At 37.6% G+C, this 27,251-nt stretch overlaps 1 protein-coding gene across 4 annotated transcripts in view; it reads left to right on the forward strand.

The window, feature by feature from the left end:
* The window catches only part of RIC1 (RIC1 homolog, RAB6A GEF complex partner 1), a 167,890-nt gene that overhangs the window by 104,124 nt on the left and 36,515 nt on the right, over nucleotides 1-27,251 (forward strand). For all 4 annotated transcript variants that reach the window (XM_033237263.1, XM_033237261.1, XM_033237265.1 and 1 more), the window contains 6 exons: nucleotides 9,851-9,942; nucleotides 15,154-15,242; nucleotides 19,536-19,680; nucleotides 20,209-20,257; nucleotides 22,421-22,573; nucleotides 23,799-24,002. In XM_033237263.1, the coding sequence (XP_033093154.1) occupies nucleotides 9,851-9,942; nucleotides 15,154-15,242; nucleotides 19,536-19,680; nucleotides 20,209-20,257; nucleotides 22,421-22,573; nucleotides 23,799-24,002 (732 nt within the window). The remainder of the gene's footprint in view (nucleotides 1-9,850; nucleotides 9,943-15,153; nucleotides 15,243-19,535; nucleotides 19,681-20,208; nucleotides 20,258-22,420; nucleotides 22,574-23,798; nucleotides 24,003-27,251) is intronic.

The raw sequence follows: 27,251 nt of genomic DNA on the forward strand, positions 1-27,251 counted from the left end.
CCTCAGCCTCCCAAATTGCTGGGATTACAGGCATGTGCCACCACGCCCAGCTAATTTTGTATTTTTAGTAGAGACGGGGTTTCTCCACATTGGTCAGGCTGGTCTTGAACTCCCGACCTCAGGTGATCCACCCACCTCAGCCTCTCAAAGTCCTGGGATTACAGGCGTCAGCCATGGTACCTGGCCCATTTCATCTTTTTTTTTTTTCCCCACCCTGAGGAACTATATCACTTAAGGATGGCTTACAGAAGAAATGAGCTTGCATAAAACATAAGAGTGTGTGTGTGTGTCTGTGTGTGTACACCTGTGCAGTGTATGTGTGGGTCTATAGGTATGTATCACATGTCCACATGCATGTTCATAGCCTCCATGCACATGTAAATATTTCTTCATAAAAACTTTTCTGACTTTAATATTAGAAAAACTTACACTGGTTTTCTGAAGCCCAGTGTGATATCAGAGAGCCCTTTCTAAATATATACGTGTGTGTGTGTGTATACATATATATATATTTTTTTTTTTTTTAGTTCTAGGCTGCATGTGCACAACATGCAGGTTTGTTACATACGTATACATGTGCCATGTTGGTGTGCTGCACCCATTAACTTGTCATTTACGTTAGGTATATCTCCTAATGCTATCCCTCCCCCCTACCCAAACCCCACGACAGGCTCCAGTGTGCGATGTTCCCCTTCCTGTGCCCAAGTGTTCTCATTGTTCAATTCCCACCTATGAGTGAGAACATGCGGTGTTTGGTTTTCTTTCCTTGCGATAGTTTGCTCAGAATGATGGTTTCCAGCTTCATCCATGTCCCTACAAAGGACACGAACTCATCCTTTTTTTATGACTGCCTAGTGTTCCATGGTGTGTATGTGCCACATTGTCTTAAACCAGTCTATCATTGATGGACATTTGGGTTGGTTCCAAGTCTTTGCTATTGTGAATAGTGTCGCAATAAACATACATGTACATGTGTCTTTATAGCAGCTTGATTTATAATCCTTTGGGTATATCCCCAGTAATGGGATGGCTGGGTCAAATGGTATTACTAGTACTAGATCCTTGAGGAATCGCCACACTGTCTTCCAAAATGGTTGAACTAGTTTGCAGTCCCACCAACAGTATAAAAGTGTTCCTGTTTCTCCACATCCTCTTCAGCACCTGTTGTTTCCTGACTTTTTAATGATCACCATTCTAACTGGTGTGAGATAGTATCTTGTGGTTTTGATTTGCGTTTCTCTCATGGCCAGTGATGATGAACATTTTTTCATGTGTCTGTTGGCTGCATAAATGTCTTCTTTTGAGAAGTGTCTGTTCATATCCTTCACCCACTTTTTGATGGGGTTGATTTTTTCTTGTAAATTTGTTTAAGTTTTTGTAGATTCTGGATATTAGCCCTTTGTCAGATAGGTAGACTGTAAAAATTTTCTCCCATTCTATAGGTTGCCTGTTCACTCTGATGGTAGTTTCTTTTGCTGTGCAGAAGCTCTTTAGTTTAATTAGATCCCATTTGTCAATTTTGGCTTCTGTTGCCATTGCTGTTGGTGTTCTAGTCATGAAGTGCTTGCCCATGCCTATGTCCTGAATGGTATTACCTAGGTTTTCTTCTAGGGTTTTTATGGTTTTAGGTCTTACATTTAAGTGCTTAATCTATACTGAATTAATTTTTGTATAAGGTGTAAGGAAGGGATCTGGTTTCAGCTTTCTACATATGGCTAGGCAGTTTTCCAAGCACCATTTATTAAATAGGGAATCCTTTCCCTATTGCTTGTTTTTGTCAGATTTGTCAAAGATCAGATGGCTGTAGATGCATGGTATTATTTCTGACGGCTCTGTTCTGTTCCATTGGTCTATATCTCTGTTTTGATACCAGTACCATGCTGCTTTGGTTACTGTAGCCTTGTAGTATAGTTTGAAGTCAGGTAGCGTGATGCCTCCAGCTTTGTTCTTTTGGCTTAGGATTGTCTTGGCAATGCGGGATCTTTTTTGGTTCCATATGAACTTTAAAGTAGTTTTTTCCAATTCTTTGAAGAAAATCATTGGTAGCTTGGTGGGGATGGCATTGAACCTATAAATTACCTTGGGCAGTATGGCCGTTTTCATAATATTGACTCTTCCTATCCATGAGCATGGAATGTTCTTCCATTTGTTTGTGTCCTCTTTTATTTCGTTGAGCAGTGGTTTGTAGTTCTCCTTGAAGAGGTCCTTCACATCCCTTGTAAGTTGGATTCCTAGGTATTTTATTCTTTGAAGCACTTGTGAATGGGAGTTCACTCATGATATGGCTCTCTGTTTGTCTGTTGTTGGTGTATAGGAATGCTTGTGATTTTTGCATATTGGTTTTGTATCCTGAGACTTTGCTTAAGTTGCTTATCAGCTTAAGGAGACTGTGGACTGAGACAATGGAGTTTTCTAAATATACAGTCATGTCATCTGCAAACAGGGAGAATTTGACTTCCTCTTTTCCTAATTGAATACCCTTTCTTTCTGTATTCTGCCTGATTGCCCTGGCCAGAACTTCCAACACTATGTTGAATAGGAGTGGTGAGAGAGGGCATCCCTGTCTTGTGCCAGTTTTCAAAGGGAATGCTTCCAGTTTTTGCCCATTCAGTGTGATATTGGCTGTGGGTTTGTCATAAATAGCTCTTATTATTTTGAGATACATCCCATCAATACCTACTTTATTGGGAGTTTTTAGCATGAAGGGCTGTTGAATTTTGTCAAAGGCCTTTTCTGCATCTATTGAGATAATCATGCGGGTTTTGTCTTTGGTTCTGTTTATATGATGGATTACATTTATTGATTTGCATATGTTGAATCAGCCTTGCATTCCAGGGATGAAGCCAACATGATCATGGTGGATAAGCTTTTTGATGTGCTGCTGGATTTGGTTTGCCAGTATTTTATGGAGGATTTTTGCATCAATGTTCATCCGGGATATTGGTCTAAAATTCTCTTTTCTTGTTGTATCTCTGCCAGGATCATGTATCAGGATGATGCTGGCCTCATAAAATGAGTTAGGGAGGATTCCCTCTTTTTCTATTGATTGGAATAGTTTCAGAAGGAATGGTACCAGCTCTTCTTTGTGCCTCTGGTAGAATTCGGCTGTGAATCTGTCTGGTCCTGGACTTTTTTTGGTTGGTAGGCTATTAATTATTGTCTCCATTTCAGAGCCTGCTATTGGTCTATTCAGAGATTCAGCTTCTTCCTGGTTTAATCTTGGGAGTGTGTATGTGTCCAGGAATTTATCCATTTCTTCTAGATTTTCTTATTTGCATAGAGGTGTTTACAGTATTCTCTGATGGTAGTTTGTATTTCTGTGGGATTGGTGGTGATATCCCCTTTATCATTTTTTATTGCATCTATTTGATTCTTCTCTTTTTTCTTCTTAGTCTTGCTAGCGGTCTGTGAATTTTGTTGATCTTTTCAAAAAACCAGCTCCTGGATTCATTGATTTTTTTGAAGGGTTTTTTGTGTCTCTATCTCCTTCAGTTCTGCTCTGCTCTTAGTTATTTCTTGCCTTCTGCTAGCTTTTGAATGTGTTTGCTCTTGCTTCTCTAGTTCTTTTAGTTGTGATGTTAGGGTGTCAATTTTAGATCTTTCCTGCTTTCTCTTGTGGGCATTTAGTGCTGTAAATTTCCCTCTACACACTGCTTTAAATGTGTCCCAGAGATTCTGGTATGTTGTATCTTTGTTCTCATTGGTTTCAAAGAACATCTCTATTTCTGCCTTCATTTCATTATGTACCCAGTAGTCATTCAGGAAAAGGTTGTTCAGTTTCCATGTAGTTGTGCAGTTTTGAGTGAGTTTCTTAATCCTGAGTTCTAGTTTGATTGCACTGTGGTCTGAGAGACAGTTTGTTATTATTTCTGTTTTTTATACATTTGCTGAGGAGTGCTTTACTTCCAACTATGTGGTCCATTTTGGAATAAGTGTGATGTGTTGCTGAGCGGAATGTATATTCTGTTGATATGGGGTGGAGAGTTCTGTAGATGTCTATTAGGTCTGCTTGGTGCAGAGCTGAGTTCAATTCCTGGATATTCTTGTTAACTTTCTATCTTGATGATCTGTCTCATGTTGACAGTGGGGTGTTAAAGTCTGCCATTATTATTGTGTGGGAATCTAAGTCTCTTTGTAGTTCTCTAAGGACTTGCTTTATGAATCTGGGTGTTCCTGTATTGAGTGCATATATATTTAGGTTAGCTCTTCTTGTTGAATTGATCCCTTTACCATTATGTAATGGCCCTCTTTGTCTCTTTTGATCTTTCTTGGTTTAAAGTCTGTTTTATCAAAGACTAGGATTGCAACCCCTGCTTTTTTTTGTTTTCCATATGCTTGGTTGATCTTCCTCCATCCCTTTATTTTGAGCCTATGTGTGTGTCTGCATGTGAGATGGGTCTCCTGAATACAGCACAATGATGGGTGTTGACTCTTTTTCCAATTTGCCAGTCTGTGTCTTTTTTTTTTTTTTTTGAGGCGGAGTCTTGCTCTGTCGCCCAGGCTGGAGTGCAGTGGCCGGATCTCAGCTCACTGCAAGCTCCGCCTCCCGGGTTCCCGCCATTCTCCTGCCTCAGCCTCCCAAGTAGCTGGGACTACAGGCGCCCACCACCTCGCCCAGCTAGTTTTTTTGTATTTTTAGTAGAGACGGGGTTTCACTGTGTTCGCCAGGATGGTCTCGATCTCCTGACCTTGTGATCCGCCCGTCTCGGCCTCCCAAAGTGCTGGGATTACAGGCTTGAGCCACCGCGCCCAGCTGCCAGTCTGTGTCTTTTAATTGGAGCATTTAGCCTATTTATATTTCAGGTTAATATTGTTATATGTGAATTTGATCCTGTCATTATGATGTTAGCTAGTTATTTTGCTCGTTAGTTGATGCAGTTTCTTCCTAGCATCAGTGGTCTTTACAATTTGGTATGTTTTTGCAGTGGCTGGTACTGATTGTTCCTTTCCATGTTTAGTGCTTCCTTCAGGAGCTCTTGTAAGGCAGGCCTGGTGGTAACAAATCTCTCAGCATTTATTTGTCTGTAAAGGATTTTATTTCTCCTTCACTTATGAAGCTTAGTTTGGCTGGATATGAAATTCTGGGTTTAAAATTCTTTTCTTTAAGAATGTTAAATATTGGCCCCCACTCGCTTTGACTTGTAGAATTTCTGCCAAGAGGTCCACTGTTAGTCTGACGGTCTTCCCTTTGTGGGTAACCCGACCTTTCTTTCTGGTTACCCTTAACATTTTTTCCTTCGTTTCAACTTTGGTGAATCTGACAATTATGTGTCTTAGAGTTGCTCTTCTTGAGGAGTGTCTTTGTGGCTTCTCTGTATTTCCTGAATTTGAATGTTGGCCTGCCTTACTAGGTTGGGGAAGTTCTCCTGGATAATATCCTGAAGAGTGTTTCCGAGCTTGGTTCTCTTCTCCCCATCACTTTCAGATACACCAATCAGATGTAGATTTCATCTTTTCACATAGTCCCATATTTCCAGGTGGCTTTGTTCGCTTCTTTTTACTCTTTTTTCTCTAAAGTTCTCTTCTCACTCCAGTGTTCCTTGGAAAACAGTCCTGCAATCCTTTCTAGAGGATATATGCTTGGCTACCCAATATTCTGGGATTTGAGTTACAGAAGAGTTAGGCCAGAGAGTCCAAATTCAAGATGTGAGCCTTTATTATTATTTATTATTATTTATCCCTGTTTTCAGTGTGGTCCATACGCCTCTGGTGGAGGGGATAGGGGTGGGGGTGTTTTGTTTTGTTTTGTTTTTCTCCGAAGAAAAATAACCAGTTTTCTGTAGGCGTGGAGGCGGGGTATTTATTGGCTGCTCAGCTGTGGGGAAGTGCTCTGGGAGGACCTAGTTGCTTCTTTAAGTAGGTTTTGAACCACTTCTGCAACATTTAGTTTAGTCTTTCAAAGACACCTGAATTCCCAAGCCTTTCGTGTACCCTACAGTTTAGATGTTTCTCAGCATTATTCCCTGCCAGTTAAGGATTTTACTCATTGGTATGCTTTCCAGCTTCTAAAATTTTCTAATGCCGCCTCCTCTCCTTTTATTTTTGTCTTTGCCGCTTTATGCTTTTTTAAACAAAAACTCTTTTCTCTTGTAGAAGTTACGGTTTTAGGAGTCCAAGAAGCTAAATATTTATATTCATCATATCTCTTTAACTGGAAAGGAATTTAAGTTTTTAATGGCCTTTTTAAATTGTCGTCATTCTGTTTGCTATCAACTTTAATATTCCTATCTAATATCTTCCATTATCAACTTTATTCAGATAATAAAGTACTGAATAATGTATTTGTGATCACCTGTGTCAATATATAAATAAGAATAAAAATAAACTTTTGATGAATTAGAAAAAAATTTTTCCTATAAAGTGCATATATATTTGTAATTATCTTTGGGACTTAAATGTTTAGACTGGAAATAAAAATATTAGGGCTGAAAAAGTGACTGACTCTTTTCCAAGTACTTTAGAGTTAGTACAAAATAAATTCTCAGCATTTATTCGTATGTAAGTTAGGGATTCAAAAACTAATGAAAAGCAGATGGACATTACTAAATAAGGTATAGATAGAAAATACAAATTACAAGAAAACAGTACGTATGTATTACTGGTAATAGGGAAATAACTAAATGACATTTAACAGATGTGTTAAAATATGATTATGTTAGTTCTCTGGGGAAACTCATTCAGTAGGACTAGATTATTAGAACAGAACCTCCTGAGGACTAAAAGAGCTGGAGAAAAAATATATTTTTTAATATGCTTGAAGGCCTTGGAGAGCAAACAAGACAGTAAAGAGCTGGCCAGACTAAGGGAGGCCAAAGCAACCCAGTGAGCTAAGCCTACAATGAACATGAACAAACTAGGCTATATGCAACAACACAGATAGATCTTATAGACACAGTAAGCAAAAGTAGCTAGACACAAAAGAATACATGCTATGATTCCATTTTAGGTAAAAATTAAAGGGCAAATAACGTAGGCCGTTCAAAATTAGAGTATATATGGGTGCATGTTTAAGTGATGATGATTTAAAAGAAAGAAGGAGGTGATTGCCATGTAAATCTGGATATTTTTTGTTGTAGGGGTGTGAGGATACAGTGATTGGGAAGGGCACTATTGGGAGACTTTTGGGTACTGATGATTCTTGGCCTGAGTAGCAATTCCACAAGTGTTTGCTTTGTGATATTATTTGAGATGTACGTTTCATTTTCATGTATTCTTTATTATAATTCATGACAGAAAAGGTTAAAAAATTAATATTCTTCTTCTGTATAACTTGAAGAAAAAGCCAAAATTCTTTTTTTTTTTTTTTAATTATACTTTAAGTTCTAGGGTACACGTGCATAACGTGCAGGTTTGTTACATATGTATATTTGTGCCATGTTGGTGTGCTGCACCCATCAACTCGTCAGCACCCATCAATTCATCATTTATATCATGTATAACTCCCCAATGCAATCCCTCCCTCCTCCCCCCTCCCCATGATAGGCCCCAGTGTGTGATGTTCCCCTTCCCCAGTCCAAGTGATCTCATTGTTCAGTTCCCACCTATGAGTGAGAACATGCGGTGTTTGGTTTTCACTTCTTGTGATAGTTTGCTAAGAATGATGGTTTCCAGCTGCATCCATGTCCCTACAAAGGACGCAAACTCATCCTTTTTGATGGCTGCATAGTATTCCATGGTGTATATATGCCACATTTTCTTAATCCAGTCTGTCACAGATGGACATTTGGGTTGATTCCAAGTCTTTGCTATTGTGAATAGTGCCGCAATAAACATACGTGTGCATGTGTCTTTGTAGTAGAGTAATTTATAATCCTCTGGGTATATACCCAGTAATGGGATGGCTGGGTCATATGGTACATCTAGTTCTAGATCCTTGAGGAATCGCCATACTGTTTTCCATAATGGTTGAACTAGTTTACAATCCCACCAACAGTGTAAAAGTGTTCCTATTTCTCCACATCCTCTCCAACACCCGTTGTTTCCTGACTTCTTAATGATTGCCATTCTGACTGGTGTGAGATGGTATCTCATTGTGGTTTTGATTTGCATTTCTCTGATGGCGAGTGATGATGAGCATTTTTTCATGTGTCTGTTGGCTGTGTGGATGTCTTCTTTTGAGAAATGTCTGTTCATATCCTTTGCCCACTTTTTGATGGGGTTGTTTGTTTTTTTCTTGTATATTTGTTTGAGTTCTTTGTAGATTCTGGATATTAGCCCTTTGTCAGATGAGTAGGTTGCAAAAATTTTCTCCCATTCTGTAGGTTGCCTGTTCACTCTGATGGTAGTTTCTTTTGCTGTGCAGAAGCTCTTTAGTTTAATGAGATCCCATTTGTCAATTTTGGGAAAAAGCCAAAATTCTTACGGTGGCCTTCAAAGCCCTAAAAATCTGACCTCCTGTTACATCTCTTACCACATATACTACTTTCCTTTCACAACCCATCCCCTTCACTCTGTCCACACAGGCCTCCTTGCTGGTCTTTGAGCATGCCAGAAATGCTACTACAATAGAGCTTTTACACTTGCTTTATTTCTTTGAGGACTTTCCTCAAAAGGCATCCTTACAGGGAAACATGTTGAGTATTACACCCTTCCCCTGTACTCCCTCTTTACCACCATTGCTTAATTTTTTTTGTATAGTATTTTTAACCTCTAATATACAATATACTTTTTTAACTTATCTGTCTCTTGACTCAGATGTAAAGCAAGGATACAAGTAAAGATTTTGGCGTGCTAGTATAGCCTCAGCACCTAGAGCAGTGCCTAGTGAATCGTAACCACCTAGAAAATACTTGTTGTAGGATTGAATTTCAATCTAAGCAGCAGTTCAAAAAACCAATTCTCACTGCTGTCTTTACCATTTGTGACATAAAATTAAAAGATAAATAAAATTCCTACTAAAGCAAAGATTCCATGTTTAGATAGTAGATTATATAGCTGATTGTGGAATTAAATGAAATCTGTAGTATTCTAGTTCAAATAGTTGTGATTATATTGTATCTTTAGTGTTTACTATTGGGATCATCCAAAAATAAAGTGCTGTATTATAGTGTGCCACTTTTTGTGCTAACTGAACTAATGATTATGACATTTGCCTTGGAATTTGTCATCGAATGTCTGTGATTTGACAAATAAGAGCAAACAACTGAGCTGTATTTTTCTATATATGGAATTAAATAGCATATACGCTTACTAATAATGTCATTTATTTATTGAATGTTTGTTGAATGGTAGGCATTGTCCTAAATAGTTTACATATGTATCTTCATTTAATCTTTGAAACCCCCTAAGAGGTAAATACAGATAAGAAAACTGAAGCTTAAAAAGATCAAATAATCATTTTGAGAAGTGAAGGTAGTCCTGAGCTGTCAGGCTTCCAGATACCATGCTATTAACCATTACATTATAAAGAAGGGAATTGTAGAGAATAGTAAGCAATTTTGCTTCTAAAGAATAAACCAAACAGAATGTACTACTTTTCACTGACTGAGAAGTTAAATACTATGTGCTAAGTGATGAGAATAATTATAGTGAGCAAGTTAGATGCTGTTTCCACTAAGTGTTTATATTCTAACAAGAAAGTCATCTTTATTTGAGTTTGGGGATGAATTTCCATATTTTAGTGTTTTTTAAATAGATTAACTAGCACTGGACTAAGTATTTATCAGACCAATTCATGAGAAGTTTGAGGTTTTAAGGGAGACTATTGGGATAGTCCTGATGGGATCTTTTCCTCTGCAGATGAAACCAAATAAAGCATTAGAAGTTGTGTGTTTATTGAAGGAGAATTATGTTGACTACAGTAAATCTGGAGAAACACTTTTTAAGCCTTAACTATTTTTCTTTATTATAGCAGCTTCATGGAGTTTGGCCACAAGATGTTGTTGACGGAACGTGTGTAGCAGTAAATAACAAGTATCGACTAATGGCATTTGGCTGTGTGAGGTATAATTGATGTAGACTTTTGCATTTTTAAGAGTTGTTGCAAAAAATACTGTTTTTTTGTAAACGTAAGATGTTCCTAACACACTTATAAACTGTATCATGCTATCATAATTTGTCAGTCAACTTTAATATGAAATGTAAAAGTGTTTTATTAGATTGAAACAAACAAAAGTAAAGGGCAGATTTTGGATATATATAAATATATATATATAGAAAGAGAGAGAGACAGTCTCTCTCTGTTGCCCAGACTGGAATGCAAGGACGTGATCTTGGCTCACTGCATCCTCTGCCTCCTGAGTTCAAGTGATTCTCCTGCCTTAGCGTCCTGAGTAACTGGGACTGCAGGCATGCGCCACCACATCCGGCTAATTTTTGTATTTTTAGTTGAACGGGGTTTCACTATGTTGGTCAGGCTGGTCTCAAACTCCTGACCTCGTGATCCATCCGCCTCAGCCTCCCAAAGTGCTGTGATTACAGGTATGAGCCACTGGGCCCAGCCCAGTTTTAAAAATAGATTTAAGAGGATTTAGACTTTTTATCTCTCCCTGCATCATTTTGGCAAGTTGCATTTTTCCAGGAATTGGTTTCTTTCTTATACACATTCAAACTTACTGGCATAAAGTTTATAATACCCTTTTTATTTCACATTGTGAAACAAAAACTTACATACAAAGTAGTACGTAATCCAAATATTCATAGTTTAATGTAATACAAATACCCATCTCTTCACAACTGGATCAGTAAATAAAACATTGCTGGACTACAGTCACAAACTGCCTCTGCTACTTCCTAGTCACAACTCTTATTCCCTCTTTGACTCACTTAGTAACCGGTCAACATTGTGAGATTCATCCATGTCATTTACCAGTAGTTGTAATCATTTTTTAAATTGGTTTATAAATAACGTTCCGTTGTCTGAATATAGCATAATTTATCCACTTTGCTGTTGACATACATTTGCCTTATTTTTTTGGTTTCTAAAAAAGGAGACATTCTCTTGTATAAATTGAATATCTTTATCACATGAGATCATTAATGATAAATCCCTAATAGGATCTAATACCCAGTTTATATGCAAATTAACCCAGTTGCCACCAGCTAAATTTTTTCTATACCTCCTTTGTTCCAACCAGAATCAGTCAAGATTCATTAATTATATTTGGTTATTAATTCTCTTTAGTTACATTTTACCTACAATAATCCTTACACCACTTTTCTTATTTTCATGGCATTGACTTTTTTTGAGTCTGAGTCAATTCTTTATAAAATATCCTGCATCCTAGATTTGCCTCATTGTTTCCTCATGATGGCATTTAACTAGTTTATCTGACACCTGTCATGACTGACCTGGAAGTTGGTTCTTGTTGAGCAATACAATAATCCACACATCAGGCATGGAAAAACATTTAGAGAAAATACACAGAGACAGAAGCAGTGGCAAGTGTGCAGTTCCATTTCCTGCATTTGGGGCTAGCACAAGGCTGGGTGTTAGAATCCAGAAGAAGTACTCCTCCCTAGGCTATGGGCTTATAAGCTACATGATTCGTAAGTACTAGCCCTCTCCAGGATAATGAAGGTAGACTCTTGGCTTATAGCTTTTCAGCCACCTCAGTTTTCATCAGCTAGGAGACTACAAGCTCTCTTCTAGCATGCCCATGGGTTAGGGTTAAAGTTTTGTGATTCTAGCTGTGTGACATAACAAACCAGTGTCTTGCTAGTCCAGATCTGCCAACACTTATCAGGACTTAATTGCCTTGAACACTAGGTGATAGCTGGTGTCCTTAGAGTTGTGTAAGAAGCCAGCTTCCTTTTAGGATGCCAGCTGGCAGCAGATCAGTGTTTGAACAACCTTCCTGTTACCTAAATATTTAAAGGTATTACTAGATTCTGGTTACACATTTTGTCATGGGTGATGATATATACTTCCTATAGTATCATTTAGTAATAATGTCAAGTTGTCTTAGTATTAATGATGCTGAATTTGATCACTTATGGTGACAGTAGCCATATCTCTCTTACAGAGATTTATTTGCTTTGGAGTTAGTAAGTCCTGTCTTTTTAATGAAAATACATTTTTCTGTTACATTGAGCTGGTGAGAAATGGAAGGAAAAGTAGTTGAAAGAATACAGGCACTATAGAACACCTAAAAGATTGTCAGACTTTTATAAGTAGTAACTTAGCACCTGCTTCTTATATTTAAAACATGGACTCCTCACTAGGATTTTAGAGCTCAGCAACCCAGGGTTAGCAGTTGACAGTTGTCAGATGCAAAGCAAAAACAAACACCTGCTACCCACTTAGTGCTGTCTCTCAGCAGGAGATGATCTATTTGGGTAGATAGTCTGGAAAGAAATCTTTTTCAGATATTTAGCTTCTGGGTATGATGGAATGACAGATCAGATTTTCCCTCCCACCTGATACAGTCAAGAAAATGGACAAAAATATGAAAGAGCTGTTTTGAATTCAAAACACGAACATAAGGTAACAAGGGATAGTGATTTCTGAAAGATGAGAAACAAAATTATCTCTCTGTAACTGCCCTTAGTTTTTATTATTTTGAGTGTTTGTAGGCTGCAGCACAGGATTGAGGAGATAGGTCCTGAGTTGAGATAAGCACATGGAAATCAGAGAATCTGGGAAAACCAAGGCAGCTAGAGTTCATAATTATAGACACCAAACCGGTGGCACAAAGAGCTTCAGAGAGCTGTAGAGAGTCCCTCTTGAATATTAAACTGAGACATGGAAGATGTTAGAAAAAGACTGAAATTAAACTTCTAGAGGTGAAAACCATGTGTCTGAGATGAAAAATACACTGTATGGAACTAACGACAGATGAGGCATTGCAGAAGAGAGGATTAATGAACTTGAAAAGCATAGAAATTATCCAGAATGGTACACAGAAAGAAAAAAAAGAAAACAATAACAGAGTAAACTGTGGGACAACTTTAAGGAGCCTACTGCTGCAGGTCTTTTAGTTAATCCCAGTTCTAATCCTTGAGAAGAGGTAGGACCTGGATGGAAATGGATCAAAGCTGCTGTGAAGAAACCATCTGATTTCTCCTTTCACAAAAAAAAAAAAAAACAGTCTGGCAGTCATAAACCAGTGTCATCTTACTATGTGCAAAAGCATTCTTAGATTAAAAAGTATCTTTAAGAACAACATTTGTTTCTTTTTCTCACTATGATAGTGTTGCATAAGTAATGTAAAGCAGGAGCCTCATTTTCAAATGCTGAATGTGCATTAAATTTTTGAACTGAGAATATACCATAAGCAGAAATGAGACTTTTCTATTATCATTGTAGTTCAATTTTGAAATGTAGCTTAGAAGTATTATAGAGATTTTACTTTTGGCTTCAGGCCCTTCATAAATTTGACCCTTGCAAAAATGTTTTAAATTAAGTAAATATATATACCATTTACACAAAAAGCATATATATTTTAAAACTAAAATCTTTATAAATTACCGTCCAACGTAAGAACACATCACCAGTGCTGATGAAGCCTCCTGTTTACCCCTCTTCTTTGATACTCCCCTTTCTCCACCAGAGTATCACTAATCTGAAATTTGTATACATGAACTCTTCGTTGTATTTTTTACCACAAATATATTTACTATTAATACTATATATCTACTATATATATCAAATATGTATGTTTATATTTGCTATGCTTTTACACACACACTTGTGTGTGTGTATATATATATTTTATCTCTTTTTTTTTTTTTTTTTTTTTTTTGAGACGGAGTCTTGCTCTGTCACCCAGGCTGGAGTGCAGTGGCCGGATCTCAGCTCACTGCAAGCTCCGCCTCCCGGGTTCACGCCATTCTCCTGCCTCAGCCTCCCAGGTAGCTGGGACTACAGGCGCCGCCACCTCGCCTGGCTAGTTTTTTTTTTTTTTTTTTTTTTTGTATTTTTAGTAGAGACGGGGTTTCACCGTGTTAGCCAGGATGGTCTCCATCTCCTGACCTCGTGATCCGCCCGTCTCGGCCTCCCAAAGTGCTGGGATTACAGGCTTGAGCCACCACGCCCAGCCAATATTTTATCTCTTAAATGTATATACTGTTGACCATTGAACAGCCCAGGGGTTAGAGGTACCAACCACCCAAAACATTTGAAAACTTCCATGTAACTTTTGACTCCCCAAAGACTTTTAACTACTAATAACATACTGTTGAAACCTTACTGACAATATAGTCAATTAACACATACTTTCCATGTTATATGTACTAATATTATATATTGTATTCTTACAATAAAGTAAGCTAGAGAAAAGATTATTAAGAAAATTATAAGGAAGAAATAATGTACTTACTATTGATTAAGTGGAAGTGGATCATCCTAAAAGTCTTCATTCTCACTGTGTTCGTGTTGAGTAGGCTTGAGGGGGAGGAGGAAAAGGAATTATGTCAGGGGTGGCAGAGGCAGAAGAAAATACATGTATAAGTGGGCCTGTGCAGTTCAGATCCATGTTGTTCAAGGGTTAACGGTATCCGCTATCCATGTGGCTAAAGTTCATTCATTTTCAGTGCTGTATGGTATAGTATTATATTGCTACATCATATGTACTATAGCCAAATAAAAGTTCATTTTTTTCCTCACGTTGCTAGATAGGCTATTTCCTTTTTTTTTTTTTTTTTTTTTTTTTTGAGACCGAGTCTCGCTCTGTCACCCAGGCTAGAGTGCATGGCATGATCTCAGCTCACTGCAAGCTCTTCCTCCCAGGTTCACACCATTCTCCTGCCTCAGCCTCCCGAGTAGCTGGGACTACAGGCACCCACCACCACGCCTGGCTAATTTTTTGTATTTTTATAGAGACAGGGTTTCACCGTGTTAGCCAGGATGGTCTTGATCTCCTGACCTCGTGATCCGCCCACCTCGGCCTCCCAAAGTGCTGGAATTACAGGCATGAGCCACCGCCACCACACCCAGCCGGCTATTTCCTTTTTAAAAAATTATACACAGTAGTACAATGGACATTGTACATATCTCTAGTAAACATTAGACAATAATTGCTGGGATATATCTGGAAGTGAAATTGCTAGATTAGAATATGCCTTTGTTCAAATTTATGAGATGATTGCAACTTATTGACAAAATGATTTTGTTCTAGTTTACACTCCCACCAGCAGAACATAAGAGTTATATAATGCTTTTTCTATTTGTATTTGTCTTTTTTCACTAAAAGTTTTTTGTTGTTGTTTCCACAGTGGTTCTGTGCAGGTCTATACAATAGATAACAGCACTGGAGCCATGCTGCTATCTCATAAATTAGAGCTAACAGCAAAACAGTATCCTGGTGAGTCTTTAAAAAAAAAAAAAAAAAAAAACCCATTTTTAATGTACTGGTAATGCTATGTGTAGCAGATGCTGATTTTAAGTTAAACAGTACATGTCATGCTATAGGTCAAGTATTGGGACTCTGGGTGTGTAAACTGGCTCAAGTCTGGAAATCAGTTGAGGGGCCGTAATTCTGTTTTGATCATTCAAATTAGTGTTTTGTCCATTCAACCTAGGAGTTTTCTGCTTGTGTAAATTAAGTAGGAATGCAATAGGCTTCCTATCAGTTTCACTTCCAGGAACACCGTGATTAATTAGCCAGTGCTGAGTTCTACACAAGTCAGACTATTTTGATTGCTGCTTTGCCTCTGCTGTCCATTATAGTAGCTACGCCCACCTAGCCTTTGATAATTGAGTGCCACTTGCCCCTGCTGCCTTGGGATCCAGTTATTCCCATTGTATTTAAATTTTGTAGTTGAGTGACTGAAGTTCCCACTGTTAGATCTGACATACAGAGAAGTGCAATTATAGGATTCTTCAAAGATGTAGGTGCTGCCCTTACAAATCTGTTTTGCAAGGCATCAATCAAGGGTATATCTTTTGGACCCTCCCAGCTGGGATGAGTAGGTCTAAAGTGATTAATCCACTCCACCTTCTGAATCTTCCTAAGCCTTTGGATCCCTTCCTCTACATTAAACCAAGGGAGATCAGCCATTTCCAGCTCACTCACAGTGGGCCATCTTTTAATCCATATTTCAGCTATTAGAACCTTTTAACTCCCCGAGCTGCAGCTTTAAATGCATAGTCCCTACTTAGTGGGCCCAAATCAGTAAATTCACCCTGATTCAACTCTATTTTCCTTCCATCATTATCCCACACCCTTAATATCCATTCCCTTGCCCGTTCTCCAGATTTCTGTTTATATAAATTAGAAAACTTGAGCAGTTCCCATAGTGCATCTCCTCATGGGTCACACTCTCAACCTCACCTCTAGAGGCCTGCCAGGACTTTATTTATAGGTCTAGAAGCAAACAGGTGTTGGAGGTGGCTCCTGAGGAGAATCAACATTATCTTGCCTGGCAACTGCCTCGGGAGGGCATCACTGTTGCCTCAGGCAGCACAGGGTTTATCTCCTCAGACAAATGTGGAAGGGCTAATGGCAGCATGGGTCCGGGAAGGGATGTTGCAACTATTGGGGATGGGGAAAGCTGTTTCTTCTGGCAAAAAAAGGTTCACCAGAGTTTACAAACTCAGTGAATGTCGCTTCATCAGGGTCCTCCCACACATCCGTTTTCCAAGTTGCAGAGTCCCCATTTTTTTCCAGTCAGTGCCCTCATTTTAACAGTAGACACCTGGTGATGCAGGTGTATGCACCTTTCGTTGCAGGTCAGCCACTCAAATGATAAGAGCTTGTCTCTGTGTTTCCACAATTTTAGCTCTTTCTCCATAGGAGATAGAACTCTCTCTCAGGGCAGTCTTAGCAGATTTGAGGCTCAGTGTCTGCTTCTGGGAGATAGAATCCCTGAGTTCATTTTCTTGCATCACTTTGTTCACTGAACTTAGGAGCAACCAACTAGCTTCATTGTGTTCCTTGGTTCTTCACATATGGTCAAAGGTGTTATGTATAGAGTCATTAAACTCCTTGACTCTCACAAGCAATGAATCAGAAGTGCCAAATGCATTTATTTTGCATAATTCTCTATAAACAGTTCACGTCAAGGACTGTCAGTGTTCTCCATACTATTACAAATAGAGTCGTTAGCATTTTGGGGTCTAATGATAGTAGGCAGCCAATTCCAGAAACCCCAAAACCAATGAAGGAACTCAATCCTTAATATTCTGTTCCTCTAGAACCACTCCTGGTACCAATATCTGTATTAGTAAGGGTTCTCTAGAGGGACAGAACTAATAGAATAGATACATACATATTTATAAAGGGGAGTTTATTAAGTATTAACTGACATGATCACAAGGTACCACAGTAGTCCATCTGCAGGCTGAGGAGCAAGGAGAGCCAGTCCGAGTTCCAGAACTGAAGAACTTGGAGTCTGATGTTTGAGGGCAGGAAGCATCCAACACATGAGAAATATGTAGACTGTGGGGGGCTAGGCCAGTCTGTATTTTCACATTTTTCTGCCTGCTTATATTCTCGCCGCACTGGCAGCTGATTAGATTGTGCCCACCCCGATTGAGGGTGGGTCCGCCTTTCCCAGCCCACTGACTCAAATGTTAATCTCCTTTGGCACAGACACACCCAGGATTGATACTTTGTATCCTTCAGTCAAGTTGACACTCAGTGTTAACCATCACAATTAGGATATTTAACTATTCATGTTGACTTAGTGTTACCCACTAATACCAGTATTTTTGCCCACCATATCTTTTACCAACTCATACCTTCTTCTTGAGACCATTTTTTGCCTGGAAAACCTCTCATACATCCTTTGGAATTTCTTTTAATGAAGTTTTTTGAAGGTAAACTCTACTTTGGCGGAGTCTGAAATGTACTTATTTTGCCCCATGTGATTTAATTATAGTTTAACTTGGTATGCTGTTTTGGATTGGCTTTGCTGTTTTGGATAGTTTTTTTCTTTTTGGCAACTGTTTTGGCAGTTATTTTCTTTTTATACATTGAAGAATTTGCTCTAGTGTCATTAGATTTCCATCGCAGCTATTGGGAGGTCATCTGTCAAGTTGTCTTCTCCTTTCTGCCTTTTCACTGTGATGTGGAAGGTGAAGAAGTTTGTTTGTTTTTCAAATCCTGCTTGAGACTCAGGCTTGCTGGATGAAGATTTATGTCTTTGAACTATTTCTGGAAAATTCTCAACCAATCTTTCTAAATATTGCCTCTCTCCTAATCTCTTTTTCTGGAACTCAGATATATGTTATACTTTTCTTATGATATGTTTCTTAACCTAACTTTAAAATTTTTTAAATTTTGTTTCTCTAGATTGCATTCTAGAAATTTTTTCTCCATCTGGGTTTGCTGATCCTCTCTAGTTATGCCTAATATATTGTTTGATCTGTCCATCAAGTTTTTAATTTGTTATTGTATTTTTTATTATTTAAAGGCTTATTTAGCTCTTTTTCCAATCTGTATGCATCCTGCTCCTTGAGTCGTCTCCTTTATTTCATTGGCTATGAAAAGCAGTTATTTTATATTGTGTCTGTTAATCCCGAAATCTGAAGCCTTTCTGAGTCTGTTTCTGCCATGTCTTGATCCTTTGGGTTCTTGCTCATTTGTGTATGTATTTTAGGATTTTTGACTGAGAGCTGATTGTTTTCCTTGAAGCGTTTCTTTCGCGTTTTTTTTTTGTGTGTGTGTGTGTGTAACACTTTGAGAACTGGATAACATTTGAGTTTTTCCAGAGAGGATTTAAATGTCTTTGCTTCTGCTGGTCACTTGGGAGCACTACTTCAGTCTCTAACCCTTTGCATTGTATTCTCTGTGTGAACCACATTACATTGTACAAATTACAAATCATAGTGAGGGTTTGTGGCTTCAGATGATCAAGAGAGTGTTATTTTCCATTGAGTTCCACTGATGAAACATGAAAGTGTTCCTTGCTAATTCTTTACCTATATGGCAGAGGCTTTTTTCTCATTCTCTCTTATACCACGGATATAGTCCATCGTAGTCCCAGCTTTACATGGGTATCTTCTGTAAGATTACCTGCCTTAGGCAAGCTGTGAGCTTTATCTCCTGTTCCTAATATGCTATGAGTCATCAGAGGTAGAAGTCAGGGTCTCCAGGGTTTGGCAGAAAAATTCAGGGAACAAGCACTTTGTCTCAGTATTTTTGGTTGTTTTGAGGATTTAAGTATTCTGTTCAACATCTTAGTTTTTTCAGTGTGGAAATCATTCAGGGTGTCATTTGCTGTACTTCCAAAAATAGAAATTTGCTCCGTATTTTTTTTTAATCATCCTTACTGTGTAGCCTTTTTTAAGGTCTGCATATGTTTTTTCCTAAAGACAGCTTTTACTGTAACCTTATCCCTGATTTACAGAAATTGATTTATACAAAGCCAAAGACTTTTAAGATTACACAGTTGTAAGTTAATCAAGCTAATAGTGGCTAGAAACAGCTTTCACTTCTTACAAATCACCTGTGCACTGAGTTTGTTCTGCTTAGATCAGGACAAAACTAATGGCCTTACTAATTTTAAGTAGTCCTAAATGAGCAGGATTTATTTTTTGAAGCAGTCTTGCCTTTCTGCTCATTTAGATTTGAAAATATAGACTATATATAGAGAAAAAAAAGTATTTCTGAAGCAACTATTTATTTTTAACTCTTCTCACTATTTCCTAACAGACATTTGGAATAAAACAGGAGCTGTTAAATTGATGAGATGGTCTCCTGACAATAGTGTTGTAATAGTGACCTGGGAATATGGAGGCCTTTCTTTATGGAGTGTGTTTGGAGCACAGCTGATTTGTACACTTGGAGGAGATTTTGCGTAAGTCAAGAAAGACAATTTTTAGATAAAATAACTCCATTATTTCTCACAATGCATGCATACCAAAACCTTGTGTCAGAACTTCCCTTTTTGCCTTGACTCTTATCTTAAAACAGTTTGCAAAGTTCATAATCTGTTCAGAATATATTGATTCTCTGAACACTCACTTTTTTAAAAAATTACATCTCATTCCATAAAAATGTGTTTATTTTTTGAACCCCTATTGTATATATGACAGCATGTTAGACACAAAGCAGAATCAGACATGAGGTTCAGTTCTGATGAAATGACCACACCTTTAAAAGCTGCATGACTCTGGCAAGAAGTCACTTGGACCTCGGAAAATGTGGCTGAGAGATTCATACAACTAGGTGTATTAACCCACAGTTTTGTATTTCATGCATTATTATGTATTTCTATTTTGAAGGAGCAAACTCCGTTTGATTTTTTTAAAAAAACACACTAAATTTTATGTGCATTATGTATAATTGGAAGGCTGTATTATATTTGGTTTCTGTTCTGTTTCAGTTATAGGTCTGATGGCACCAAAAAAGATCCCCTTAAGATCAACTCTATGGTAAGTACTTTCTATAAAAAATTGGCATGGTATTAAAAAAAACTTGGATTTTTCTTCCCTTTTTTCGGTCATTTTTATTTATTTAATTTTTTGAGACAGGGTCTTGTGCTGTCACCCAGGCTGGAGAGCAGTAGCAGATCATAGCTCACTGCAGCCTCTCTAAGCGATCCTCCTGCCTCAAGCTTCCAAGTAGCTGAGACTACAGGCACGCCACTATCCACACCTGGTTAATTTTTTTGATTTTTAGTAGAGATGGAGTCTTGCCATGTTGCCCAGGCTGGCCTTTTTTTCACTTATGTTGATCTGACAAAATTGCAAAACTATTTTGGTCTCAGCAGACTCTTCTTTATACAGTTCTTGCTTGATGAAAGTTGTCTCTTTTTTTAATTGGAAGGCTGCCTGGTTTTCAGTATTTGTGTTTTGTTTAGATGTGGCCAGCAAACCCCTGTCATCTCTATGATGATAATGACTGTTCAGATGAGGCCTTTTTTGTATGTGTCTTCTCATGGCCTGCTTGCTTTTAACATGAGGTGAAATGCTCATTGGGCCTTTTTCCTGGAGGGATATGCACTTGTGCATTACTTGAGGAGATCTATATCTATATATCTATATATATGTATATAGTGCATTGAGCATATTTTTAAAACTTTACATAGATGTATGTAAAGAGAGTTGTAGTCACTGTTGTAAAGAATACAAGTTGAATATCCGTTAACCAAAGTGCTTGGAACCAGAAGTGTTTCAAATTTTGGAACTTTTTGGATTTTGGAATATTTGCAGATACATTTTGGGGATGGGACTCAAGTCTGAACACAGAATTTACTTATGTTTTATATATACCTTATGCACATAGAGTGAAGGTAATGTAATTTTTAATTTTGTGCATAAAACAAAATTTTGACTGTAGCTCATCACATGAAGTCAGGTGTGGAATTTTTTACTGTGGTGTCATATCAGCCCTCAAAAAGTTTCAGCTATTGGAGCATTTCAGATTTTTGGATTAGTGAGGCTGAACTTGTATTTTTATTTTTTACCTAGAGTTTCTGTAGAAAACAGATACAACCCCTGTCTTTACATAACAAGTTTTTCTTGCTGTAGCCCCTCTGCGTACCATCCTTTTTAAATTAGTGACTATGAGGCTTGTCGCTTCCCTTCTCTCTTGCTCCACAGAGGAAGACATTTTTCTGATCTTGAGTTTCTTGTAGAATTAAAACCACCATGGTTGCCTAAAATAGTGGTTCCCAACCTTTCACCACCGAGGACCCCTTCTGATGTCTTTGCCCACCACCATAGTTTAAAATAAGTTTTTAGCCACACATTTTTATAAATGCCAGTCAGCCTTCTGAATGGCATGCAACAACCAGTGTTGTCTGTCTCACTAAGTTGATATTTCAGCCACAAACTAAGAGTCTAAGCATTTTAGTTAAAACTTATGCAGCTTTATCATAGGAAAACATAAACGTTCTATTAAACTTTTGAAATTTTGCAACAATTCATGGCTACCCCTGCCCCTTTACCATTTTCTTGGCTTGAAGATTGAGAATCACTAATCTTTAAAAATACTCTCATGGAGTCTAGTTACAGAATATTAGAACTGAATGGTTCTGGAGGAATTTATTTGAAAGTTCTCATTTTACAGAGGAAGAAACTTATATCCTGAGAAACCAGACAGCTTGGCCAAGGTAATATATACAAAAAGCCAAGCTATAATGAAAATTCTAGTGTCACAGCTTCCAATCCAATGTTTTTTGCTCCATACAAAACTGCATCTGTTGTAGGGGCATCTTTGCCAGGCTTCTACTAGGTAACCTGGGGTGTTTTCTGTAAGGAATTTCTTTGTATTTGAGAGGCAGCTAAATTAAAGCAATGGAGAAGTTACAGAGCACAGTAGGTATTTTTAGGATTAAGACCCTGAAACTGGCATTAAGAATGATAGGTAATGTTTCCACTTCTGTAGATAGAGAGCAGTGATGGTGGTTTCCTCTGGAGTTAGTTAACAGGGAACTGAAGATGTGATTCTTATCTGTGTTATCACAGTTTCTCCAGCCTTCAGAAGTCATTAATAATGGTATCATTGGCTATTTCAGAATTTGAATAATTGAAACTAGAAAGGGATACAAAAGCCTTATTGCTCTGACTTTTTTTCTCCCTCTTCTCTCTAAGAGCTGGGGTGCAGAAGGCTATCACCTATGGGTAATCAGCGGATTTGGTTCTCAAAACACTGAAATTGAGTCTGACCTCAGGAGTGTAGTTAAACAGCCCAGCATCCTGTTATTTCAGTTTATTAAGAGTGTACTCACTGTAAACCCTTGTATGGTAAGTATATTTAAAACTCTGATTTTTTAGTGTCTTTTATGTTAGAAGTTCAGACCCTTCTTTATGACATATGTATGGTGTATACTTCTAAAATTGGCATATTATCTTCTTTTCTATGATTCTTGTGTTTCTTTTTAATTTATATTAAATTTATACCAAAATTTTATTTCTCAATGGGTTGTGTTTCTTTGGTCTTATTTTTTCAAAAGGATCATAAGCAATTTGACAGAAAGCAGTGTTTATATATTTATTTAAATAATTTGAGTAATTTAGTCTTTATCTGAATAGCATTTCCCAAAGTGTGTTCCTCCAGGCACTACTTATGAGAGATATTAGTAGCAATTCCACAGGATTTTTTAAAAGTTTTGTTTCCAGATAAGTGTCAAATAAAGGTAAAACAAAATTGTAGAGATTTATTTATTTTAGGACTCCAGAGTCTTAAATATGCTAATGTGCATCATGAAAATCCAGGAGGTGGTATATAAAAAACAGTGTTCCCCATGCTTATTTAACTGTGACTTTTTAAGAAACAGCTTGAAGAAAGTATGTCTGAGAACTTACTTTTAGAAACACCGCCCCAAACACTGCCTCTTGTATTTCTATCTGAAATAGTGTATACTAATAATATTATATATTGCTAATATACAGTAATGGTGTCTGTTACGTGTTAGAAATGCATATCTTAATACCTACCATCAATGGCTTTTTAATGGATATTTGGTACAACACATTTCTAATTAAAATTTACAATACATCCAGAAAGAATGTGAAAATAGCCTGAATCTCAGATCCATTATTCCACTTGAAGATTAAGGATCCCCAGAAAAGGAGAGAACATTTCTCCCTCCCCTTCCCCATCCCAAATAGTAATTTAAAAGCACCCTTGAGTTTTATGTCAAACCAGCATTTGGACTAAAATGGAAAGGCAATGAGGGTAGGTGCTGCTTTGTCTGATTTGAATAGTTAATGAGTCTACTCACCTTTGAGAACACTGACTTTCTAGTTGAAAACTCAGTCACTAAGATCACTATTCTTTCTAGTTATAACAGTGCATGAGATTATTGTGTAGTCTTTGTCCTCTCTGAAGAAAATCAACATCGAGATATATGTACATTTCCTATAATAAAAACTAAATCGATTTAGTTTTAGTTTTCTCCTACGTAATATTGAGTTGTTTTTATTTGCTTTCTTCCTTTGCCCTTTTGTTCCTCTTTCCCTCATTTAGAGTAACCAAGAGCAGGTGTTGCTTCAGGGCGAGGACCGCTTGTACTTGAACTGTGGAGAGGCTTCACAAACCCAGAATCCTAGGAGTTCTTCAACACACTCTGAACATAAGCCCAGTCGAGAAAAGAGCCCATTTGCAGATGGAGGTTTAGAGTCTCAGGGATTAAGCACTTTACTTGGACATCGGCATTGGCATGTTGTACAGGTAAATCTTTAATTACTGATTACAAGAGACTTATTCTTTGGTAGGATATCACCTGGAACAGATTATTAAATATTTCATCTTTTAACTTCAGGCAACTGAGAATCCTTTTAACCATTTTGTCATGTCCCTCTTCTGCTTTTCTGTGTTCTTGTCCTCTTGTCTTCTCCCTCCTTTCTTTCCATTTGGCGTAGAGTGTATCCCCACCTGCTTCAAGTCCATTAATAATGTCAAGAACTAGAAGTTTGTTTTGCCTTCTCATTGAGAACTATTTATTTTACTTTCAGCCTCTTTTTTGTATAAATTTAGCTCTACGGATTTGCACAGGCAAAACAAAGTGTAATAATCTCACGGAAAGTGGAACATCAACTAGTACTCTGTGCGGCTGACCTTACAGTCCTAATGGGGCCATGTTGAGGTTAATCACGTGACTTTGGACCCTAATTGCAGACTTGTGATCAGTAGAGAGCTTTATTGTTAATAATTTTATTAGCTAATCTCATTCCAAATTATTTATTCATTCTGATATCACTGTTAACAGTGTCTTCCAGTAATTCTGATAAACTGACATTTAACATAGAAATCAATTCTGAATTTTGATACCAAGTAAAATTATTTTGGGGAAACCAGTAAGTTGAAGTTTCTTAAAAGAAACTTGCATACATAATTTCAGTGTCTTCAGTATTTTCTTTCCCCTTTTGATAGCAAAATATTTTAGGTACATCAGAGCCCACTCTTAGTTTCTTTCAGTCAGTTTCTATTTCCATAATTCTTTGCCTTACTTTGACTCTGTATGTTTACCCTACTAGCCTACTTCAGCTCCCATGTTATTTTCAGTTGACTGAGTGAAGATAATGAGGGACAAAAAAACGGTCATGTGAAAGGTTGAAGGATTATCTCCTACATTGACATGTGGTATACACTAAAAGAAAATGTACTTAACTTACATTAATAAATTCATAGAATCAAACAATGTACATACCATTTTATAATTAGTAACAATTTTTAAATAAAACTGCATTAGCTACTTCCTTGACTAAAATTTTCCACTGCTCCCTTCTCTCCTATAGCCATTTCTCTGCTATTTTCATTTCCCCATACTTTGAACTATTCATTCTACACTGACCTAGCATCAATGCCAGTTCTGCCTAGCCAGGTCTGTGTTACCAGAGAGCCAAGTAGAGCAGAGGATCAAAGAAGGTAGGTCTGGAACTAAAAAATCGATCAGGCAATAACAAAAATTGAATTTCCTTCCAGCTCAAAAACTCAAGTGATTCTGTGATTCTTAAGCATCTATGAAGTATCCCATATAAGAGAAACATTTTAACACTGATTTTAGGACTTTGGGTACCAGCAAGATTCTACTGTTATTCTTTTCTTTTGATAGCTAAAGATATTTAGACAGATGAACTTTTAAAACTTGAGTTTACCTAGTTTATCAGTTTCCTTAAACATAACGTAAATAATGCCACATTAATTGTTTTGTACTGTCGAAACAATTATAATGAGCTCATAGAATTTTTCAAGCTGGAAGGACCTTAGAGATCATAAAGTCCAACTGGATTTGATACATGTGGTAACTGAGGATCAGGGAAGTTATATGACTTGTCCAGTTCACCCAGCAGAGTAGTGGCAGACTTATCTTTATCATGACTCTATGTTAAAGTAACAATCTAATATATTTTAAAACCGAGGTGCTGAGTATTAAATCACATAATACACTACTGACCTTGAGCTAAAACTTAGAATTTGCCTGTTTGGCAGTTTGTACTGGAGTTGCCCTATATTTTGCTGGCACTCCAGCTACGTGATTCAGTGCAGTTATGATGGTGGTGTATAGGGCAGTATACAGTGTCTGTCTAATGCTAAACCTTTACGTTCTAGGCTTTTTAGCCATTTATCATGACTCCCTGAAGAAACATAGTTGCCTGGTTTAATTTACCCTACAATATTATCCTTTTTTCTAAGATAAGTGACCACATCCTCTGTCAAAGTTGATTTTGTTTGCATGATTTATTCTTTGTATGCTTCTTGTGTAGCTTAGATGAACTCCAACTAATTCTGCTGCCTGTTCTGTTTCTCATTTAGAATACTAGTTTTTTGTTTGTTTGTTTAAACCTGCTACCTTATACTCCTTAGCTTCCAGACTGGAAAATTCTATGTTACTTAGCATTTTTCTTTAACTAAAACAAATACACACTTGTCAGAAGCAGGATTGGTAGCTGGCAGTAAAGGCGGTGCTTTTTTTTTGAGATCGAGTTTGTTCTTTGTTGCCCAGGCTGGAGTGCAGTGGCGCAATCTTAGCTCACTGCAACCTCTGCCTCCAGGGTTCAAGCGATTCTGCTGTCTCAGCCTCCCGAGTAGCTGGGATTACAGGCACCTGCCACCACGCCCAGCTAATTTTTACATTTTTAGTAGAGACGGGGTTTCACCATGTTGGCCAGGCTGGTCTCGAACTCCTGACCTCGTGATCCACCTGCCTTGGCCTCTCAAAGTGCTGGGATTACAGGCATGAGTCACCGCACCCAGCCAAAGCAAGCACTAGCAAGCACCAGCCAAGGTGCTTTTTAAAAAGTTTTTTCTTACTTAGAAATTTTAAAACTTGAAAGTCATTTGTTGACATATGGGGCACAAACTATCGAAATTTTACAAAACAAACCTTCTAGTTTTAGGCCATGTTCCTTCTAAGTCTGCCATTTATTTTAATGGTCAGTATTTTGTATGATATAAACATTTACTTCGGAAAGATACATAAATCTATTATCCAGTGTTCTGAGGGTGTTGGTTTGATGGTTAGCTTAGCTATTTAGAAAGAATAAGCTTTACAGAATGTGGGAATAAGCACCTACATACACGGTATCAGGCACTAAGTTAGGGATTTCCAACAGAGAATATTTAAAGGCTATTTCATTCATAAATTATTTGCTGTCTTCCTACAGTATGTATCAAGTGTACCAGGTATTTGGCACAGAACAAATCCTCTAGGAGGATGGCTCCCACAGTCTCACTAGTTATAGACAAAACTAATCTAGGCAGGAGACAGAGTTTTAGCAGTTACTTTAAAATTTAGAAATCATAGTAACAAATAAGGGCGGATTCAGTTTCTTTAAGAGAAACTGAAACATTCTAAGATAAGGGTAGAGTTTCTGTACCTTAGCACTCAGTTTTCCAATGATGTGGCATGACTTTAGTGCCCTGAGTGTGCTTTCATGACCTGTTTTTTTTCCTCACTGATTAGCTGCCTCTTCCTTA

Source organism: Trachypithecus francoisi, unplaced genomic scaffold, assembly GCF_009764315.1.
Source record: "Trachypithecus francoisi isolate TF-2019V2 unplaced genomic scaffold, Tfra_2.0 Lachesis_group16, whole genome shotgun sequence".
NCBI classification, from domain to species: domain Eukaryota; kingdom Metazoa; phylum Chordata; class Mammalia; order Primates; family Cercopithecidae; genus Trachypithecus; species Trachypithecus francoisi.